The 22,063-nt window shown below is 35.9% G+C and overlaps 1 protein-coding gene across 2 annotated transcripts in view; it reads right to left on the bottom strand.

Annotated features, from left to right (window-relative positions):
• Nucleotides 1–2,483: 2,483 nt before the first annotated feature.
• The window catches only part of RnrL (Ribonucleoside diphosphate reductase large subunit), a 41,301-nt gene continuing 21,721 nt past the window's right edge, over nucleotides 2,484–22,063 (bottom strand). For both annotated transcript variants that reach the window (XM_069839429.1, XM_069839430.1), the window contains exons 11-14: nucleotides 21,727–21,939; nucleotides 18,416–18,511; nucleotides 12,841–13,029; nucleotides 2,484–8,341 (exon numbers count right to left, since the gene is read on the bottom strand). In XM_069839429.1, the coding sequence (XP_069695530.1) occupies nucleotides 8,120–8,341; nucleotides 12,841–13,029; nucleotides 18,416–18,511; nucleotides 21,727–21,939 (720 nt within the window). In that variant the 3' untranslated portion in view covers nucleotides 2,484–8,119. The remainder of the gene's footprint in view (nucleotides 8,342–12,840; nucleotides 13,030–18,415; nucleotides 18,512–21,726; nucleotides 21,940–22,063) is intronic.

The raw sequence follows: 22,063 nt of genomic DNA, 5'->3' as shown, positions 1-22,063 counted from the left end.
ACGCATCGATGGCCGGTTTAATGCAGAAACTTACGAGCACATTCTGGAAAATATATTCCTTCCCTCCGCCCGAGAACGTTTTCCCGAAGGAACATTGCTGTTCCAGCAGGATAACCATCCCGTGCACTATGCTGCAAGCATTCAAAGATGGTTTCAAAGGAGACCCGAGATCGAAATCATTAATTGGCCTCCGAAGTCACCTGATTTGAATGTCATCGAAAATTTATGGGCGGAATTGAAAAAGAGAAGGATAGCCACCTATGCCCACCGACGCCCTCGAAATCGAGACGAATTGTAGGATCAAGTTGTTGACACCTGGGAAGATCTCGCCGGGGATCAGAACTTATTCCACAATCTCGTGACATCCATGCCGGATCGACTTAGATCTGTAATAGAAGCTGATGGCATGTGGACAAGATTTTAAGTTAACAGGTCTCTTTTTGTTTCTTATGATTTTTGTTTGAGGAAGAATACTTTTAACTTCCAAGTAAGATTTATTTTTTTTTGACGAGGTTCAGCCCACTTGTAAGACCCAGAAATTGGGCATAAATTATTCCATATTTTTCGACAAATTAGACAGTCGAGGAACTCTGAACAAATTAATTACACCTCAATAAAAAAAAGTTTTACCTGGGATCGAACACGAGACGTTTCAGTTATACAATGGACAATGGAACCGGCACGCTACTATATGAGCTACCGAGACAAGACAGTGATAGCAGCAGTCCAGAATGTAGATCCCTTAGCAGGCATTTGCCATTCGGTACAGTGAAGCAATGATATTTTGGGACTCGAGCTATGTTGTGAAATCCTGGCCTTAAATGGCAGTCTTCTTCGTGATCCTTATTCTGGTCCTTGTAACAATTCTTGTACTATCTGTCATGTTATGTATCCCTACGTCGATATCGAGTGAACCGTGCTGTAGAACTTTAACTTCCGACGACCAAGAATCGTCTCATTCTTTTTCAGGGTAACTGTACTTAACAATGCCCCCCGCTGGCTCTAAATTAGGAAGTGCTAATGAAACGTTAAACAGTCAAACTAGGGAATTATTTATAACGTTTATAAATGTATGAAAAACGAAACAGGCTCCACTCGTAACGTAAGGAGTATATACAGATTAAAATAAATCGACCATAGTACCACGCTAGTTATTGGAACATTTTAATAAAGCACATAGTATTAGTTATTAGTATTTTATTACAATGTCAAATATCAATTATTACACGATTACACATTTCTTATAACATCTTTGTAATTTCATTCAGTGATTTTATATGTAAAAGAATTCGTGCTTCTGTATTTTCAACAATGTTATGTTATTAGTTACTCTGCAACTAGGTTTAGGTTACGTTACACGCGGTATGATAAATCTCACTCAAAAAATCAAGCCAGCAGACGACTGAGAACTAACGACAGTTTGCCAATCGAATCGAAGCGAGGTCGAGTGCACCCGAACGTTTCCGAAAGTTCGTGCAGCTTTCCGTGGCAAGCTCTTCTTGCGTTTACTCTAACAACAGATGCAGTCTATGTAAAAGGAACATAGAAAAATGGGGCCAATTACAGAAATACAGCTTGCATTAGTTTATATTATGTAAAACATGGTGAATATGAATTATCCTTTTGTGTAAAATTGACATATATCCTTTTTATATAAACTGCCTAAATTTAGTACAACTAATAGCTAAGTACTCACCGATTAAACTACAATGGCAGTTGAAACTGACACACACAACACACACTTAGCAATTTTTTTTTCTCGTATCCATTATCAGCTTTTAAAATAAAGGAAGCAACGTCTGTACTAAGTATTGTCCAATTTATTGCAGGCAACATATTTGAAAGAACGAAGATTTGACAAACAGCATCCCCTTCTTTAATTTCAAAGAGATTACGAAGTTCTTTATATTGGTCTTCACTCAATTTTACAAATTCTTTAAAGTTTTGAAAATAAGCAACAACTGTATTAACCATATGGCCTTACCAAATCTATACTTAATTTCCTGAATCATTTTCCCCACAAACATTCTTGCATTAAAAAAAAATTATTCTTCCGTGTCATTAAAATTTAATTTCTTAAGCATATTTCACAAACTTTTCATTTCATATTCATTGCCATTAATACAAGACTTGACAATAACTTCTAAGTGATCAGTTATTCCAAAAGCAAACTGGGAAGAGCTAAAATTGTAAGGGATTTTTTTAAGACTGCTTAGATTAGGTACTGCACTTAACATTTCATCTAATAAAACTATAAAACTGAAATTCTTTATTTCCAAGAGAATGCCACTTGCCAAACTCGCTAAACCAACAGTTCACCCTGTATATGTAATTAGTGACAATACTTAAACTGTAAGTCGATATTGTTTCATGTCTCACCATATTACTTCACTATAAAGTTAAGAAAGGTAAGTAGGAAATCTTACATTTTCCATGAGGTTAAGGATGGAAGGATTGATGGTAGGTGTGATTATAAACCATAATTTCTCCCACAGTTCAGTTTATTTTTCTTTGTCATAAGGCACTTCAGTTCGGTTTATTTTTCTTTTTCATAAGGCACTGCAAATATCAATGTTTGGATTAATTTTCACTGACTTACATTATCTACTTCAAAATATACACATGAAAAATTATGATCCTGAGGATATATACAGCATACAATTTAATAAACCGAAAACGATTCTAGTCAGCTCTGCTGGTCTTCTTATATGACACTTAAAGAACTAAGAATTGATCAGTGAGACAGATGCTTTCAACACATATTCTAAAAATTACCTACCATTCACACAGAGTAAATAATTTTCTCATTCATCACACTTAAGTATTTAAATTTCCCTTATAACAAATTAGTTTAAAATATTCGTGGATTGCCATATATGTATATCACGAAAGTCTCTAAAGTGTATGCCATGAACATCCTAACCTGCTAAAAACTTTAAGTAATGTACTAATATCACAAGTTATTATGAAGAATGAGTAGAAAAAAATGGGAACTGACGATTACATGACATTTTATATTTACATCATGAAAATGCATATTATGGAAGGTATTGAAATAAAATAACAGGCACCTACGCTGTGATGTTACTACCTCCAGAAATTTTCTCATCGAGATTTTTATAAACACATTGCATTAGTTCAAAACTCACTTGTTCTATGCCTCGTACAATGGTAATTACATTCAGAGTTCTCACAATAACAATAATAAACAACACTACTGATGAAGTTCTGGAAAAGATTTCATGCTTAACTTAGTAATTTCAGATAACTTACCACAAAATATGCTATAAAGAGAGGAGTAGAAGAAAGAGAAAAAGATAAAACTTTATTCATAAAATAATATGGGACAAGTGAGCCTCAAAACGTTATCACATGCAAATGTACAATTATGTAACCTTGCTTATAGATAAATAACAACACTTATGTACTCCTTTAATGAGTAAAACACAACCTGCACGTAACCTATCTATTCTTAACACAGAACACACACAATAAAATACAAGAAATCTTTTATGTAGTCAATCGAGAAGTGAGTTCTGCATGCTTGACATGTAATCTGAAGAGATGCATCATCAGTAAATGTCTCTACTGTAATGTAACATATCTTGAGTCTTATTTCTTCCATGAACAATACTGAAAATCGTATTTATTAGTCTTGATACATGCCTTGCACCAGTGGCGTGCAATGCAATTTTATGTGAGGGAAGCAATAATTTTTATACTGTATGTATAGTACAAAACTGATAGCAGCCAACTCACCTAAATATACTTGAAGATCAAAGCAATTCTCCTCTCTTTAGCAGCAAAAACATCGATGACCTGGACATAGAAGTTCTCATTACTGTGAATGGTTTCCAGTAATTTATTCTCTGTAGAGAGTAATAATAATCAGGATAGTTTATCTTCTGATGGAGGTTTTTATTCTTTTTAGTGCAGAAAAAGAATGTTCAACCAAAGCACTACTTGCAGGAATTGTAACATTCTCTTCGCATAATTTTGTAATAAATAGCGCACTGTCAATCTTCATTGCTTTCATGTAACACAAAAGTTCAGTGCATTTTTATTCTTCAAGACTTCAATGCAATAACACACACTCAACTCACTTCTTAAACAAGGAAAATCGAAGTGTAGACCATAAACTGAAATTTCAGGGAACTCTTTGTCATGATTAAGCTTCTCTAGGTTCTGAAACCTAATATCACTTTGATTAACAACATTATCCAGAATTTCAAAATATATTTTTCTGAAGCAATTTTCTGTATCTCCTATAACATCCAACCATGATCATTTGCTCTGTGGCTCAGTTTTAGAAAATATTTTCTCGAAGTCTGCTCTTCTGCTGGCTATATTTTCTTTAGCTTCGGCCATTTCCTGGATACAAAACGAGATGACGTTTTGTTTATAAAATTTCAAAAAGGATAGTAGTTACTGAAAAATTTTTAAATACATTAAGTAGAAAATTGAAGGTAAAATATTTTAAAACAGACAGAAATTCTCGAGCAGCAATGTAGGTTTTGTTATTCCACCGATCTGGATTTTCAATTATATTTTCAAACATTGTGAATAATTCAAATTTATACTCATATACGGTCACTTAAGACAACTGATGTAGTTCCACCTTGTTGGTGCGACTTTTGGAAACCTTTCTTCACTGCTTGGTCTAAACCTTGCAACTACTGTTCTACTAGATAGTTTGATTTTTTTCGAAATGTTCATTTCCTGGACATAATCATTGGGCTGTTTTAATGAGACACGTTTTTACAAATTCTCCTTCCCCGAGCAATCTCAATGTTCGTTTACAAGGAAAGGATAATAATATTATTCACCTCTATGATGCAGTAAAATAATTTATAACACAGCTGCATTTATGGGTGGAACAGCTATATAGAAGGGAATTTTACCACTTTCTATGCATAAAGTCTGTGGCAAATTCGTCCAGTAATATTGTTAATGGTATGATTAGTGTGTCAGAAACCTTAATAATTGAATTTACAGATAAGTGATTCTGTGACTAAGAATTTACCAATCCATGGTGTGTTGAGATCTCAAAAGTTAAATTAGATTTACAGTTAGAGTTTATTTGTCTACAGAATGATACTTTCGCAAAATGTAAATGTGAGGAAATGACAGGCGTGGGCATATATAAACAAATTTCTACTGAGTCACATCCAAATCATCGCAGGTTTGCATCAATCATTGCAAGCATGTTTGGTTCAACCTACATTTGTAAACAATTGTTTTCTCAGATGAATCTTGTTAAGAACAAACAAAGAAGTAGGATTTCAAACGAACATTTGGTTGAACAGCTAACCATTGCTATGTCTGATATTACGCCTAATTTTGAAAATCTTGCCTTAAATAATGATGATGATGATGATGAATGATTTGTTGGTCTGTTTGTGGGCCTTTGGATGTGTATGTGTGTGTGTGTGTTTGGTCGGTTGATTGTTTTTGTAGCTCATAATCTAAAAGAAATCTATCTTTTTATGTATTTATTTGGGCTTCTTTATTGTATTATTAAATGAACTGTCTTTTCTTCTCAGTAAAGAGTAAAGCATAACACTTACTTTATCATAAGTACATGCGAGCCTCCTCTGAGCAGTAGTAGGAGAGGTTTATTTTGATTTTGTGTGAAAGTGAATTGGCAGGATTCAGTGGCGGTGCGTCAATAAGAGCACAAGAGCACGTGAACACCTTGTTTCCATTAATGCACGACTAGTTTTATTGTTTAATACCGTATTGGCGTAGTGGGGATGTATAATATCATGATCGAGTATTTTAAACTTCCCGCATCTTGCATAAACTTCTTATGTAAACTTGGCAACATCCGTTCACGTACAAGCCGTGCTCTTTTCAAGAAGGTTACAGAAATTTCACGCATGTGCCGGAGAAAATTGTCTTTCGCTGGCCGCTTATGACTCATCAAGAGCACAAAGCATTAAGTGAACAGTGAATCTATCCTACAGATGTCAGTTGCATCAATGCCTATCGTTTACGTGCTATATCTCGAGGAGAAAATTTAATTAGTCTGTATTTCAGCCTGCAGGTGTCAGCACCTCACTGTCGGAACGTTTACTTTATGAGGCTGTGTGTACAGTGCTGCTACGAGAGTGTAGTTTGTGAATTACTATACTTCAGTGTTGGCATATAGCATGGTTTGGCTTTCAAACACGTGCTGGCTGAATGTGATGGTGGTATGAATTTAAATATCTGTATAGTGGTGTATATTATTTAAGAATAATATTTATTGGTATGTATTTATAGTAATCAATCTATGCGAATGGGATTACAGTATTGGTATAGGCTATAGTGTATCAGTGTGTTGTGAATCAAAATATATTACTGAACACACGCTTTTGTAAATTGTTTTATGTATTAATTTTTAACAAATGTAAACAATGAACTCTGTTCAAGTAATTTTGAAGAGTAAAGAACTGGGTAAACTGGCTTTCCAGGAAAAATTGGAAATAAAAAGACTGGGTTTCATTATTATTATTATTAATGTTTTGAATTTATATACGGTTTTTTTCGACAGTGAAACATTGGAATCATGACATTTCATATTAGGCTAAAAACGTACGATTTCAAATTCTCTTCGATTTTGGAACACAAAATTGTGAACACACATAATATTTTATCACGAGCCGCCACTGGTGGGATTGGTATGTCTACGTCACTGTCGAACCCCAGATGTAGGAAAATGCCGACCACTGTGCTACCAGCTTGAAACCTATCCAAATCAAACTAAATTATGCATAGAGAAGAAACCAGAAAACAAGGAAACAAGGTTCACACGAAACAAAAACCTATCAGAAGTGCAGTGCTTAAAAGTCACTTCTTGGTCGGACTACATAAAAGATTCCCTGTACAACAAAATAAAATAAAAATGAAAGCTATACGGGAGAAAGTGATTTCAAAAGGTATAAAATTCACATAAAGCATACTGAAACAATTAATATTTATGTTAAAATTCTATGTTCTGTTTCACACATTCTAAATATATCAAACTCTATCAGATAACGATTTTTTAAAAAGAATTTTAATAACTGTGGGAGTCTCGTACATTTTAAAACCTTCTAATGATTGAAGTTCTACTACTAAAAGATCACTTTCCATACACATATGCATCATTCAGTACAAAATTCGTTATTTTAAGTTTACTGAGACGTACTACAGTGCCCTTCCCCCAAGCCCTGTGTGAAAGTCATAGTTTAAGCACTCTGCATAATAATAATAATAATAATAATAATAATAATAATAATAATAATAATAATAATCATCATCATCATCCAGTTCTTTCCATTTTTGACCAAATAAATTAGTGCATCAAACTTCAACAAACAAATGAATGAATCTGAATGCACTTTTGCAGTATACAAATCAGATCTTGAAAATTTCAGATCTCTGTCATGTAGATGAGGTTTTCGTAAAGTCAAGTAATTGACAAGAAGTGCATAAAACTCAAGGGGGGAAAAAAAAGGCAGCAGAGAGGAGAAGCAAAATAATTATATCTACAATCTTTCAGTAGTACACAACATTGAAATATCCAGCAATTTATAGAATCCACAGAGGGAGGAAGGGTGATTATATTAATATTAAACTCTCTTAACACAGGCAAGTTGGGCAAAGGACAGAACAGTGGGGATGAGAAGTGAACATTTCTTGCTCAGTTTACATCTCTTCTAATGAACACTCCATATTTCAAGCATACGTAGTTATAGAATTGTCAAAGACGATTTATACTGAACTTTAACATAAGAGAATACAAACTGTATAAAAATTAATGCAGACAGTGAAAGCATTTTGAATGACATACCAATGAAAAAAAACTACAAAAAAAATCGTATATAGCCTACCAATTCTTAAATATATGTTTACGTTTTACTACTGAATTCAGAAAGATTTCACCTGATGTTCTTGCATATTTTACTATTTTCCAGCACAATAAATGAAAACCTCGTTTTACTATGCACCGTGAATAAAAGCATAGCCTAAAATCCTTCATTTATAGAGTAGGAATAATAAAAATGTTTCATGTCTGCTTTGCAAAGATTTCAAATCGAAATTCTTACTTTGGAAGTTCACACATCCCCAAATGTCTTATTATTCAACTTACAATCTAGGAACCACACATTAGACACTCATCTTTATTCTGAAGGGAACACACCATGGCATTGAGATTGAAATTGTCTTGTTTTTCTCCCTTATCTTCGTGCCCGACACCATTACTGTTAGTACCATTAGCTGTAACACCATTGCTCAGTCTTGTTTTGTCCACTGTGAACTGAACAGCTGTTGCTGCTGGCTTAGTTCTCAAATAATACATCCCAGTCTTGAGCCCCTAAAATAAAATAATTCATATTCACAATCTCTGTGGTGGACCTTGTAAATTCTCTAATCTCTCAAGAACTCATTTATCAACAAAATGTTCAATGGGGGCATAAAAAATAAAACATCCTCTTTACAGATAATAGAAATACAAAAAGCACTGCCTGCTAGTACTAACATCGAGTTCTCAATGGAATGACTAAGGTTCTGATAGAATCAGCGGCGGTTCCTCTATATGAGCACAGGAGCATGTGAACACCTTAAAAACCAACAATAATCATACGTATTACTGTATTATTATTATTACCGGTACATCTATTACTTTCCAATGCGCAATGACGTTCCTACATTTTTCGTCTCGAGAGAATGTCCTGTTCGTGTGTCTTTAAATCTCCATTGGACTGCAAGGAACTTAGAATATTGGACTGGTTGACAGCAGTTCGCACAATTTTTCTCTAGCAGGGTGGAATAGCCTGAGGCGAGAATATTTTCTGGCATGTTACAATGGTTACAATAGCTCTGGCTCACACAAGTCTTAACGTGCTAGTGACAGAGAAAGAGAGATGCTCCATCTCTCTTGGGTCTGGCATCCTGTTCCTTTCTCCCTCTTTCCTCGTTTTCTCTCTTTACTTTTTCTTTTCAAAATACCATTATGCACGGGGGCTGATTCTGTTGTCTTTTGTTCAGAAAAGTAATGAAAATACAAGCTGCATTGGTGCATATTGAGAGTTGAAACAGTAACATTTCAAGTTTGGAAACGGACGTGTGTGAAATTGTGAGTGTGTGGAATTAAAAGAGGATTAAAACATTCCTCCGTAACACCATGGCAGAAGACCGATTAAGTACATTGGCTATGTTAGCAGTGGAAAAAAAACTTGCTAACATGATTAGAGACTTCAATAATAAAGTTCTTGATAAGTTTGGATCTCTCAAAACTAGGCGCATGGAGCTTCTCTACAAATAAATCCAGATCTTCAACACCATCTACAACAGCAGTGAAAATGAGTTCTATGAATTAATTTTACTCTACTTTTGTTTAATGGTTTTAATTTTGGTTTCATATGCGTAGATTTGGTGCATGAATATTAGAACTCGTTTATCTCTGACGTGTGATTCAGCTATACGAGAATATATCAGTGTGTTCATTACTCATATTTTTTGTGAACACTCATTCAAGAAAGGCACGAGCCGCCACTGGATAGAATAGTAAACTTCTTAGTACAGCAATGCTTCCTCTAACATTAAAATATTCTCTAAGTTATAAGTTATAGGTCTGATTTTCGTCTTCCAAGAAATTAACATGTTAGTAAGCTGTAAATAAGCTACTAGCTTCTGAAAAAAAAAAATACAGCTTGGATTTCTTGTATTTTAAAGTACAATTATGAGCTGACGAGATGGCATGCGACATGAGGGGCAGGGGATCTTACTGATATCTACTGTCTATATTTTATGAATGCATAATAGTATTATCACAGTCTAGTATATACAGTCACGAAGCTGAATACGTAGTAAATATGCATCCATAGATAGTTGCTAACCACTAGGATTGCTAATATCGCCTCATTCCAGACAATGCGAAATAGCACCGGCAATCTTTTTTTCCTAGCACCCTCACAACTCAAACTTCGTGACTGTATATACTAGACTATTATCCTGTGATTGAGGTTGTGGCTGATATGTACAGTAGAACCTCTATTATCCGTGGTAATGAAGGGGGTGGAGTGAACGGTTAATCGAAAAAATCAGATAATACGTACCATATAAGGTTTTCATAAATTAAGTGCATAGATTAATACAGTTTCGTAATTTCCTCCGTGGTCTTCTGTTTTAACATTCTAGATAACAGATCAGACGTTCACTAATTTAAGTCTGATTTTCAACGACAAAATTCCTTATGACGGCTGTCTGTGAAAAGATAGGAATAGTAGGCCTACAGGTCTCATGTTGTAGATTTACATCTTTATACACACTATATATATATTCATTAAATCGTACACAGTTGTAATTCCTATTTCGTATTCTGATGCGAGATGAACCACAGTTTCTCTTTTTTAAAACCATTCAATTACTTGTACTTTTTTCGTAACACAACATTTTGCATATAAGTTAGACAGTACGGCCCCTTTAAGAGTAGACCATACTGTATAAGGTTAAAGGTTTGTAAAGAAAACACTCTGTAGAAGAAATTCGTACTAATATAATGTGCATACAGTACTTCATATTTATTCTACATAAAAAAAGAGCGAGAGAGAAAGTCAGTCGGATAATCCATCAGTCGGTTAAGAGGGTGATGGATAATCGAGGTTCTACTTTACATCCATTACCATTATTATTATCTATTATTTAACATTAGCAGAACCTAAATGTTTCACATCTGCTGGTCTAAAGCATAGCATTAATTGTGGCCCTCAGTTGTATAATTCTTTAGCTAAATTACACCCAGAACTTCTAACGTGTAACCCACTAATATATAATAATAATAATAATGATTTATTTAACCTGACACAGCTTACTACAGCTTATATAACAAGAAAATTAGAAACGTGTTAATGTTTTCAATTTGATTAAATAAATTTATAGCCTATGTGTATGAATTAATCAGCCTATATTATATTTTGTTAGTAGAATATTCCTTTCCTTCCAGTTTTAGAGACCAGGGTACTATCTTAGAATCACTCTTTGTTCATTGAAGCATACTACATGAAAGAGATAACATTGGATGATTAAGGCTTTTGAAATTGGAAGCTATCAAATACAGAATGAAACAACAGTGCATAATTTTAAGACGACCAGCCTCATGGTCTAGTGGTCAGAGTTTCTGGCTATAGTTCATGAGGTCCCAGGTTCGATTCCCGGTTAGAGCACAGGAATTTTTCCTTAAAGGGGATTATTCCTGTGTTCGTCAATGGTCTGGAATTTAGGTTAAGTTTAGATTTAAGACCTCTCCTGGCACCACATTATCATAATCATCCTAACACATCATCGGGGTAATGTAACTCCGCCTTCCAGGCGCCCCAACCTCAGAAGTGGGTTACAACTAAGCCACGGCCAGGAGAGAAGACCAGAAATGTCGAAAGACAACCTGGTGGCATAAAAAAAAAAAAAGTTCTATAATTTTGGAATATGTATTTTTTCATAAATTGTCCTATTTTACTCACGTACGATATTATTCTTCTCTATGTTAATATTATATTGTATAATTTCATTGCAGTTGTAATTTTAATTTTAGTTCCTATTTTGTTTTATTTTCTATATTCCTCTTATATTAATATATATTATTATATAATTTTACTGTAGCTGTAATTTTAATTTTAGTTGGTATTTTATTTTGCATATTCTCTTATAGGCCTATTAATAATATATCTGAACTGTGACCGAACACGAGCGCTGCTCATTCGGTCCTCAAATTTTGTTAATATTACTGTATCCTCTTTTTTATATTGATTGTATAATTTTATTTCTATTTTAATTATATTCTGCCTTCTGTATATTTAAATTTAAATAAAAAAAAAGTACGCAAGTCGAAATTATAGTATTCTAAGGATGTCAGAGAAACAATATCACGAGAAGAAAAAGAATTATTTGAGAATTGGTGTCCAAACTGTGCACGACAGTGTTTTGGTATGCTGAGCAGGCCCTTTAGGATTTTCTTATTTGATTACTTCGTCGGCTTACAAGCAACACATCACTTCTGAAAAAAAGGTGTTTGAAAGTTCATGATGAAACTATATCCTCAAAATATTATTTTCTCTTGATGTTATTTTATTTTCCAATTCTACATACATTATGTACTACATAGTATACACCTTTTTCTCAGAAGTGGTATTTTTGACTTAATGTGTTTTGTTTGTAAACTGACAATTTATTTATTAAGTTGTAGTTTTTTCCTTTAGATGCAATAAGTAACATACTGCTAAAGCAGCAACATTCATTGTTCTTTCTAATTGCTGTTAGAACAAATACTTGAAATGTGAAGACCTAACTACTATCCTGAGACTAATATAAAGGCCCTGAAAAGAATTCAGGATGGTGATCCTATGAGCTTACCCACTTTACAGTTATAGGTAAATGTAAGACATTACTGTTAGAAATAAAAACATCTCACTCAACGATGATACTTCTAACTACATAGAAACAGAGAATCACTGAATTGTTAACTTATGTTTCCAATATGAAAGACAATAAGAATCACAATTCAAGTAATTCCATTTAGAAGAAGAGTAATTCTAATCTATATAAATTTCTCTCAACTGTTAGAGCCACAGATCTATTAATCGACAATATTAAAATGAAACAGTTGAGTACTTTTTGATACCTAGGTGTGCTATGAAAGAATTGCTGAGACACTGTAAATTGAAAAAGAGGGGAGCCTTTGTTATCTAAATTTTAATTACAATTATTTATAAAATTCACAGAATGAGCATCTTGGACTAGGACGTTGGTGCACAAAATGTACTCTCTGAAAATGTTACGTGAATAAAAAGGGAGGAGGGAGAAGGTGAAGTTACTTACCAAGCTCCAGGCATAGAAGTGCATTGATGTCAGTTTTCCATAGTTTGGTTCAGCTATGTGAATATTAAGAGACTGACTCTGATCAATAAATGCACCTCTATCAGCTGCCATCTTTATGATCGCTTTCTGTGAGATTTCCCAGACAGTCTTATAGAGAGATTTCAATTCATCAGGGATTCCTTTAATATCCTATAAAATAAATAGAAGTGCTGGTTATAGATAGATAGTGGGGTTTAAAAAGGGAGTGTCAGCTACTATGGCTATTTGCACCCTTCTCTAAAATTCTTCATAAAATAAAAACACAAACAATATAATAAGCAGAATGCTGAAAAGAACTAAAACACGTTGTCACGGTAAAAACGAGATAAATAAATGCAGTATCAACAAGGTGATTTATAAAATTCATAAAAGTGAGCAGTTCTCAGACCCTAGGTAATATTCAAATCGAACCAATAAAACAAAGGCCATCAGATACAAATTGTATAGCATATTTTAAAACAATAAAATTTTATGAAGTATTCAGATGTAAAAGGTCCGAAATGTCAAATATGTAAAAAATAAATATAAAACAAATGTAACCTCTGGATATAAAAGGTTTGCAGCGTAATCAAAAAGGGTCAATAAAAACTAAAACATCCTGTGAAGTCCTGTATTCGATAAAAATCTCAGAACTGCACTTGTACAATTAGTCATTTCCAAGAGCGTCACATAGAGTCGGCCGAATTGCATATTCTCGACGGACACTGTCATATTTCCTGCAATGCAATAAAATATGCTCGATTATAATTGGTACATGACATATTTCATACTCCAGTTGAGGTTCGCCACGTAGGAGATTGCCATATGTCAGACAGTGGCAAATCCTCCACCAGGTGAGTAAAACTTCATGTCGTGATGCCTTGTTAACGAATCCCAAACTCTAACAGTATTCTTTATACTTCGTAATTTATTTCCTTCTGGTGAAGACCATTCTCCTTCCCACTGCCACAATATTTTATATTTGAAGTAGTTTTTTTACGACGCTTTATCAACATCTAAGTTATTTAACGTCTGAATGAGATGAAGGTGATAATGCCGGTGAAATGAGTCCGGGGTCCAACACCGAAAGTTACCCAGCATTTGCTCATATTGGGTTGAGGGAAAACCCCGGAAAAAATCTCAACCAGGTAACTTGCCCCGACCGGGAATCGAACCCGGGCCACCTGGTTTCGCGGCTAGACGTGCTAACTGTTACTCCACAGGTGTGGACTATTTGAAGTAATTTTGAATGTCCTTGGCACCTCTCACGCCAATACACCAGAGAGCCATTCATTGCACCAGCTCTGGCTGCTGCTGGTTATATAATACTGTACATTATGAATAAAATAAATTTATTACTGCAGTAAATATAATGGTGTTTATAAAATTATCATCACAAGTATGAATAAGTTTAGGATACTTTACATGTTCACGTATCACAGTGCAGCAAGCCCGAAGTTCATACTATATTTGATAATAATACACATAAATATAAACTACCATATACATCTTTCTATTCTATACTTAGAGAAACAGAAAGCCTACTATGTAAATCACACACGTCCTTCTAAATTTACACAATTCTCGACTTACCTTCCTGGATGGTTCACTTTACATCAATTTTTGTAAGAAAATGTGTATAGATAGGTTTTAGCACTCTAAAATCTTGTCCAAAGAAAGTCTGTACTCGATGCAAGTATAGAATGTAACAATCATTACCTCATTTTAATAGGCATCATTTCTAAGATGGGTGTGGAAGAAAGTATGGAAAGTCACATGGAAAATAGTCAAAGCAAATACTGGATGGACAAATTACGAGTTTCCTGTGCTGCGCATGGGGCTGCATGGGAGATGGAGCCTGTACTCACAGCCGTACGGTTAACACGAGTCTGCACTTTACGAAACTACAACTTCAATACTGGAGGCACTGGCTTATAATACAAAAAAGAATCATTTAAAAATAAACGTACTCACCGTGTCACCCAAGGAGATGTTGGAACTGATTTCCTTCATATTCCAAACATTTCTGGGACTGACTGATGAAATTATCTAGGGGAATTTTCTACGTGATGCCCAATGTCATCAAGAACTTCTTCAGTGAGCATTGTGCGTCGTCATATTCACTTCTTATCCTGAACACATCCCATTTCCCGAAATTTGTTAACTAATTTATGATTTGCAGCACAAACTGGAAATTCTCTTGGAATAATCTCCCGATATGAGCCGATTCTGTATGTACATGTGAATTATAAATAAACACTCACTGTGGAACAGAATACTGTGGCCTATTTATTAGCCATACCTTTCTTAGAACACTATTGTACGAGTGCAATTTCAACAGCGTTTAGCTCAGTTTGATAACACGTTTCTGCACTCCCTGCCACAGCTGAGGTGACTGATTGCGCACAGGTGGAAAACTCATAATTTGTTCACCTGTATAATTAATTATCCCTGTCTAGTGACAGTGGCAGTAACAGTACTAGTAGTAGTAGTAGTAGTAGTAGTAGTAGTAGTAGTACTAGTAGTAGTAGTAGTAGTAGTAGTAGTAGTAGCAGTAATAAGATAGTAGATATTAAAGTTTCAGTGTAACTGTCAATAAGAAATTTGAGATTAATAGCAAAAGGTCAAAGCTTATTTTCAAGCGATAATAGAAAAATATTATCAAACAAAATCACAAGACTGATTCCATTTAAATATTACAGAACAATGGTTGTGCTTTCAAGCTTGAATAGATGTTTGTCATGGATGATAAAAAATCTGACAAAAATACTTACACATACAAAATGAGGTTTCTGACGTATGTTGGACGACTTACAAGTACATCAAATCAAACTACTGTCTGTCTAAATCAGTCTTCGTTCGGGTCGTGAAAGCTGGTGTTGTGGCATATTTTGAAGTGGAAGCCGTGGGTCGCGAATCTGGTCACCAGGTGTCTCTGTAGGTAGTTGGCCTCCTTCCAGTCCTCTCTGGCCATGGCGTCCGTGACGTAGAACTCCTCCCATATTTCTGCTTTCTTACGTTGGTGTTCGAGGACGATGCTCTCGTATGCTGATGTTGATGGCAGTAGAAATTGCAGCCGTAGGTCTTCTAGTAACATAGGTTCTCTGGTTAGCTCATAGACGATTCTGGATGGTGCAAATCTGGACAGGCCAAGTACCCGTTTCAGATATGTCGCTTTCACTTTCTCGAGGTCCTTCAGGTTACTTTTAGTGAGGTATTGCCAGACGATTTCGAGGCCATATGTGATGATAGGCACTATTTTAACCGTGAAGATTTTCATCGCCGTTTCCAACGAGATCCTGGTTAGGTACTGAATGTCATTCATGGTGATCATTGCCCCTGCCAGTCTGTCTTTGATGTGGGCTGTGTATGTCGATCCATTTTGTTGCAAGGTTATTCCCAGGTATTTAAAAGTCTTTACGTTGGTCAGTGGCTCGCCCTCCAGGTACAGCACGTCTGCTGCCGCTTGTTTTCCCCCTCTTTTGAACGTCATCGCCACTGTTTTTGTCCTGTTTAAAGTGAGGTCATTTCCTCTGGCCCATTCTACCAATCTGTCGAGTGCTCCTTGCAGCGTATTTCGTGATGTGGATGCCATGACCATATCATCTGCATACAGATAAGTCGTCAGTCCTTCTGCTTTCGTTGCCTCTACTACGTCGTGTGTTGCTATGTTGAACAACAGGGGACTGAGCGGATCCCCTTGAAAAACTCCTGTTGTCTGGTCTATCGGTGTTGACATTGTTATTGTGTCGTCGATGCGAATACTATTCTCAATCAAGATGTCCCTTATCAGTCTGGCTATGGGGTTTCTCCTTCCTATCAGGTTCTCTAGTTTGGCTATGAGTTTTGTTCTATTGATTGTGTCGAACGCTTTTGTGTAGTCCACAAACACCGTGTAGAGTTTCCCCTTCGGGTGGTGGAGCGCTTCTTTTATATTTTCTTGGAGGCATTCCACGGCTTGTATTGTGGAGCGGTTCTTTCTGAAGCCAAATTGTTCTACTGGTATATGATGGTCTACTGGTGCTGTTATTCTTTCTGCGACTAGTTTCGTCAGTATTTTCAGGAGTGTGCATTCCAGAGTGATGCCTCTGTATGTATGAGGGTCACTAGCACTGCCTTTCCCCTTATATAGCGTTTTAATCCTCGATGTTCTCCAACGCTCTGGAATACTCCCTCTCAACAAGCATTCATTAAAGAGGTCCGTCCAGGCTTTTATGAGCATTGGGGCTGCGCTCTTTAAATGCTCGTTGAAGATATTGTCCGGACCACTGGCCTGTTTGTCTTTTGATCCCATGACCAGTCTCAGGACTTCATCCTGTGTGAATGGCTCGAGGAAAGAGTCTTCTTCTTTCTTTGCCGTTTCCTTGTGCGGCCTAGTGTCTTTTGATTGCAGAATTTCGGTGAAGTGCTGTACCCATGTGTCCATGGGGATATCTCTCGGGAACGTCGGTTTTCTTTGCTTCATGACTCTAAATGGGTCGTTTTCTGACTCCTCTATAATCTCTCTGGCTTTTTCTTCATAGTACTCCCTCTTGGATTCTCTTATGAGTGTTTTGTATTTTCTTCTTTCATTTGCGTATTCTTTGAGAGTCTCTTCTGATCGCGAGGTTAAGGCGCTGTGGAGCTTGTGGAGGGCTAATTGTCTAGCCTGGTAGCAGTTCCTGTTGAACCAGGGTTTTGCCTTCCTTTCATTGGGCTTTGTGATTCTTGTGGCGTTTGTAATAATGTGTTCCAGTTTGTTTACTGCTCTGTCAATGTGTCCAGTCTGTATCTCCTGTTCTGCTTCTTTGATTTGGGTGTGGGACTGTTCTATCCTCTGCGTATCTAATTTCCTCGAGATCTTCGGGTTCCGGGGGCAGGTCGGGCTTTCCTTCTGAAGTGTAAATGTCGTTGCGACAGGCATGTGTTTTCTTGCTGCTATTTTGATCACTTCTTGTGCCACCTTTCTGACGCCCTTCATGTTCGTCAGCACAAGGTCAATTGTGCTGCTCCCATTATGGCACACATAGGTTTTCTCGGACGCTTTATTTATTAAGGTTAATCCTTCTTCTTCGAGGAATTGTAGGACAGTTTCAGCTTTATGGTTGCGTACATCAATCCTGCAGTTCATATCTCCTGCTATTATCACTAGCTCCTGCTGTTGCGATTGCGCTAGTCCGCCACTTACGATGTCTATGATCTCCTCTTCTTTGTAGTTCGGGTGTAAGTACACGCCTATAATAGTGCACAGCCTGGTTCTAATTATTAGCATTTCAGGTGATTTCCGTTCAATTTTAAATGGGGCTAATTCTGGTTTGATGAGGCAGGTGATGCCACTCACTGGTCTGCCTCTCTGGCCTTGAGTGGCAAGCGCGTTAATCATATAGAAACCTTTGGCATTCAATTCCTTTCTCGCATAACTACTATATGAAGAGTTCCAAATTATCCATAAAACATATTGTCACACAAACGAAGGGTAAGAAGAGATAATACCAAATAAGCATGAGATGGACTGACGAATGTATATGAGTCAGAGAAGATATCTGATAATATAAATAGAGATGGTGATCTCCCGTACCTGAACTGAACCTCCTTTAGCAATGATTTCGTTTTTCATGTCTTCATTCCATAGACCAAGCTTCGTCAAGTCACGCAGCAAGTGATGGTTCACCACCTGAAAACACAAGTGCCACAAATCAGATATACACTCCAAATTAATTGGTAATTTTGCAGGATTGTGACTGGTTAAGTTTCTACTGACATAATTTTACCCCTTACTTCAATTTTTTCATTTTTAAAATGGTGTAGGTGAGTCAGAATTTTTATACTATACTTCATTTGAAACACCTGTAGACTGAATACGAACACAGCTGAAAAGTATGCAGCAAGTTCAGTTCACATTATGGTAGCGTATTGACGCAAATTTTTCACAGAACTGTAATGCATATTGAAATTATACTGGGTGTTCATTTCAAAGTGTGTCATGACATCACTGTTGTGAGTCAGCGATTTGAAGCGAGTTTCAGCTTTTATGTCACAGAAGTTGCCTATTAATCAAGGCGTTCAATCTGAATTTGAGAACGTGTACGATATAACTTGAACGTCATAGCAACAGATGGCGGTCTGTAAAGTCTGTGTGCTACCATAACCTCTTTCGAACTGTGTCTTACGCAGGCAAGTCGTACGCAGGGAATTTGTTATCATCGGTTGCGTACGGCAACATTCCACAACACAAATTAAATGCTCCGTGTCCATGTTGACCGTCCAAGTTAATGTCAACAAATACATAAGTAATCGTCTTAACTCTCTCCACATATCCCGACAGTAAAAAAAAAACTCACCTCCGTAGGTGTTTCAAAACAGTTCACATTCCTGCCACTACAGGTGTTACTGTACATATCAGTAAGTAGCTACTCTTCAGAATGAACGCCATACTTGCTAGGCAACTTCTCTGTCACATATGTAATACGCCTCTGTGGAAGTGTAGGAAGATTGAATTCTCTAGGCTCATCGGATAGCCACATGACAGCATACAGCGAGCTATGACACACTTTGAAATGAACACGCAGTATAAATTATACATCAAAACTGAATGCAAACATTTTCTGTTAACAAGCAAGAAATTCAAGACACTTCAAAACTATGTATTGTGCCATACAACTCTTATCTAAAACATTATCGACCAGTTATCTCCGAGCAGCTACAATTTAAATACAGTATTGTCAACATTACAGAGATTATTCTGTAGGACAAATTAATAAATCCATAATATTCAGCTACAATTTGTTTTGACTTATTGTAAACATTCGTTAGTTATCAATAAGCAATTCATTATTCTTTTTGAAAATGGTAGCAAATGAAGGAACAGCGCCTTGATGCCATGAGAAACGAGAAAAATCTAGGAAGTCTATCCAATACTGATACCAAATCACAACCTGTCTCTCTGGTATGCAAAGTCTTTACGCTAACAGCTTTAACAGTTCTGCTCAATATCCCATATCTGAAAACGAAGTGATAAACTGATAAGCTATGATGAGAACAATTAACTCGTTAATTTACTGTCACTGCTCAAATATGTGGAGGAGAGAGAGAGACGTTCCTTAATTGTGACAAATCAAATCATTTTCTGATACAGTAGAACGCTGTTTATCTGAATTAAATGGGGTGGAGTCATTTTGGATAATCAATGGGTACTACTTTTGGTAGAGAAAGAAAGATGCTACAGTATTACTGTAATATGTGTAACAGTAGAAAGCAAAAGCATGCACATTATAATACATAAATATATTTTCTCCACTTAGATATAGCTGACATATGCAATATGTATTTTTAAATATATCTGACCAGCCAGAACTAGCAATGAAATTTTTTCCATCTTCCTCTATCTCTGCTAATAATTTAGTCTTTTCTTGAATTATATGTCTGGATGTTGTTGGGTAGATTAAACCAGAGAAATATGGCTATGTTACTTTTTTCCAACTGAGTTTCTTTCATACTTGTAGTTTGATAGTTTGGTATTTTAGAGTAATGCTCTAGAAGTTTTAATTTTGATCTTAACCAATCCAAGACAATTGAGATACCAACTCCACAATCTGCTGAGACATTTTGTAATACTGCCATTTTTCAGTCATCTCACAATTTCAAGTTTTTGTTTGATGGTTACAGTCACAAGCTTATGTTTTGTTGTTGTTGTTTTCTAATGCCAGGCGTTTGACAATAAAGTCATTTGACCTCTTGCACTTCAATATTTTTCAAAGATATTATCATGGCCAGCCAATGAAGCACAGATTTTTAGGTGTTCCGAATCCATTTCTTGGTTTGAGTTGCACAATGGACAGTTAGGGGACTGATATATTCCAATTCTATGCAGGTGTTTGGCCAGACAATCAAGGCCTGTTGCCAATCTAAATGCAGCTACAGACGATTTTCGTGGTAAATCGGGAATTAACTGTGGATTATGATGCAGAGTTCCACTTTTTCCCTTGAGCTTGTGTTATCAAATTTTGTTTGTTGAAGGCTAAGTAAGTAGATTTAATAAATCTTTTCACAGAGTAATACGTAGAATTAGTAACAGGTCTGTAAGTAGCAGTGCTGCCCTTCTTTGCTAAAGCATCGGCATTCTCGTTTCCCAGGATTCCACAATGGGATGGTATCCATTGGAATACAATTCTTTTATTGAGTGATATTAATTGAGAAAGCATTTTAGTTATTTCTGCTGTTTGAGATGAAGGTGTGTGTTTAGAGACGATTGATAGAATAGCTGCTTTGGAATCTGACAATATAACTGCATTGTGGCATCAATAAATTTAAGAATGCAGTTATATTGCAGTTATGTTTTGTTGACATCATACAAGAACGCACTTGATAAAATAATTATACACAATAGGCATTAGTAACTCCTACAGCAACATAGATCCTGGTTGAGTGGAAGAAAAGGCCTGATGGCCTTAACTCTGTCAGGGAAAATAAAACTATTATTATTATTATTATTATTATTATTATAGAAGTCAATACATGTGGAATCAGTCGTCATCTCTCATTTAGCAGTGAATGGTTCCACAATTCTTGGGACAGGAGGTAGATGGAAAAGATAGGTACATAAAAAACAAATTTCACTTGATGGGACCAATGTACACCCATAAGTTAAACTAAATGCAGTTATATTTTAGACAATATTAAATAAAAAAAAGTGAATTTTATGGTCTGAGAAAGTATGGTGTGCTTGTTTTTTACACTACCATTTTGGTTAAATAGAGGTTTTATCTAAGTATTTAAACAGTATTCAAGTATTCAGCCCAAATACGTTTTACATCGTTTTGAAGCTGTATCCGAGCCATCTTTCACAGAACAATCATAAATGAAAATAGAAACATCTTTTTAAAAACTCACCTGGAATTCTCCCGAGAGCACACGTCTCGTATAGATATTAGTTGTGTATGGCTCAAATGACTCGTTGTTACCAAGAATTTGAGCTGTTGAAGCAGTTGGCATGGGTGCAAGCAGCAAGGAATTGCGGACTCCATGCTTTGCAATCTTTTCTTTCAGCTCTGCCCAATTCCATAAAGATGTAGGCACAACATCCCACATGTCGTATTGTAGCACCTGTAATAATATTTGCAATATACGAATATTACAAACATGAAAGAAACATGAATTACATTTTATAAAATAGTTACATGCACCCTTTTATATGGATGTGAATCACGGTAACCCACAACAAAGAAAA

This window comes from Periplaneta americana, chromosome 11 (assembly GCF_040183065.1).
Source record: "Periplaneta americana isolate PAMFEO1 chromosome 11, P.americana_PAMFEO1_priV1, whole genome shotgun sequence".
NCBI classification, from domain to species: Eukaryota; Metazoa; Arthropoda; class Insecta; order Blattodea; family Blattidae; genus Periplaneta; species Periplaneta americana.
This window is presented reverse-complemented; position numbering and strand designations above follow the sequence as displayed.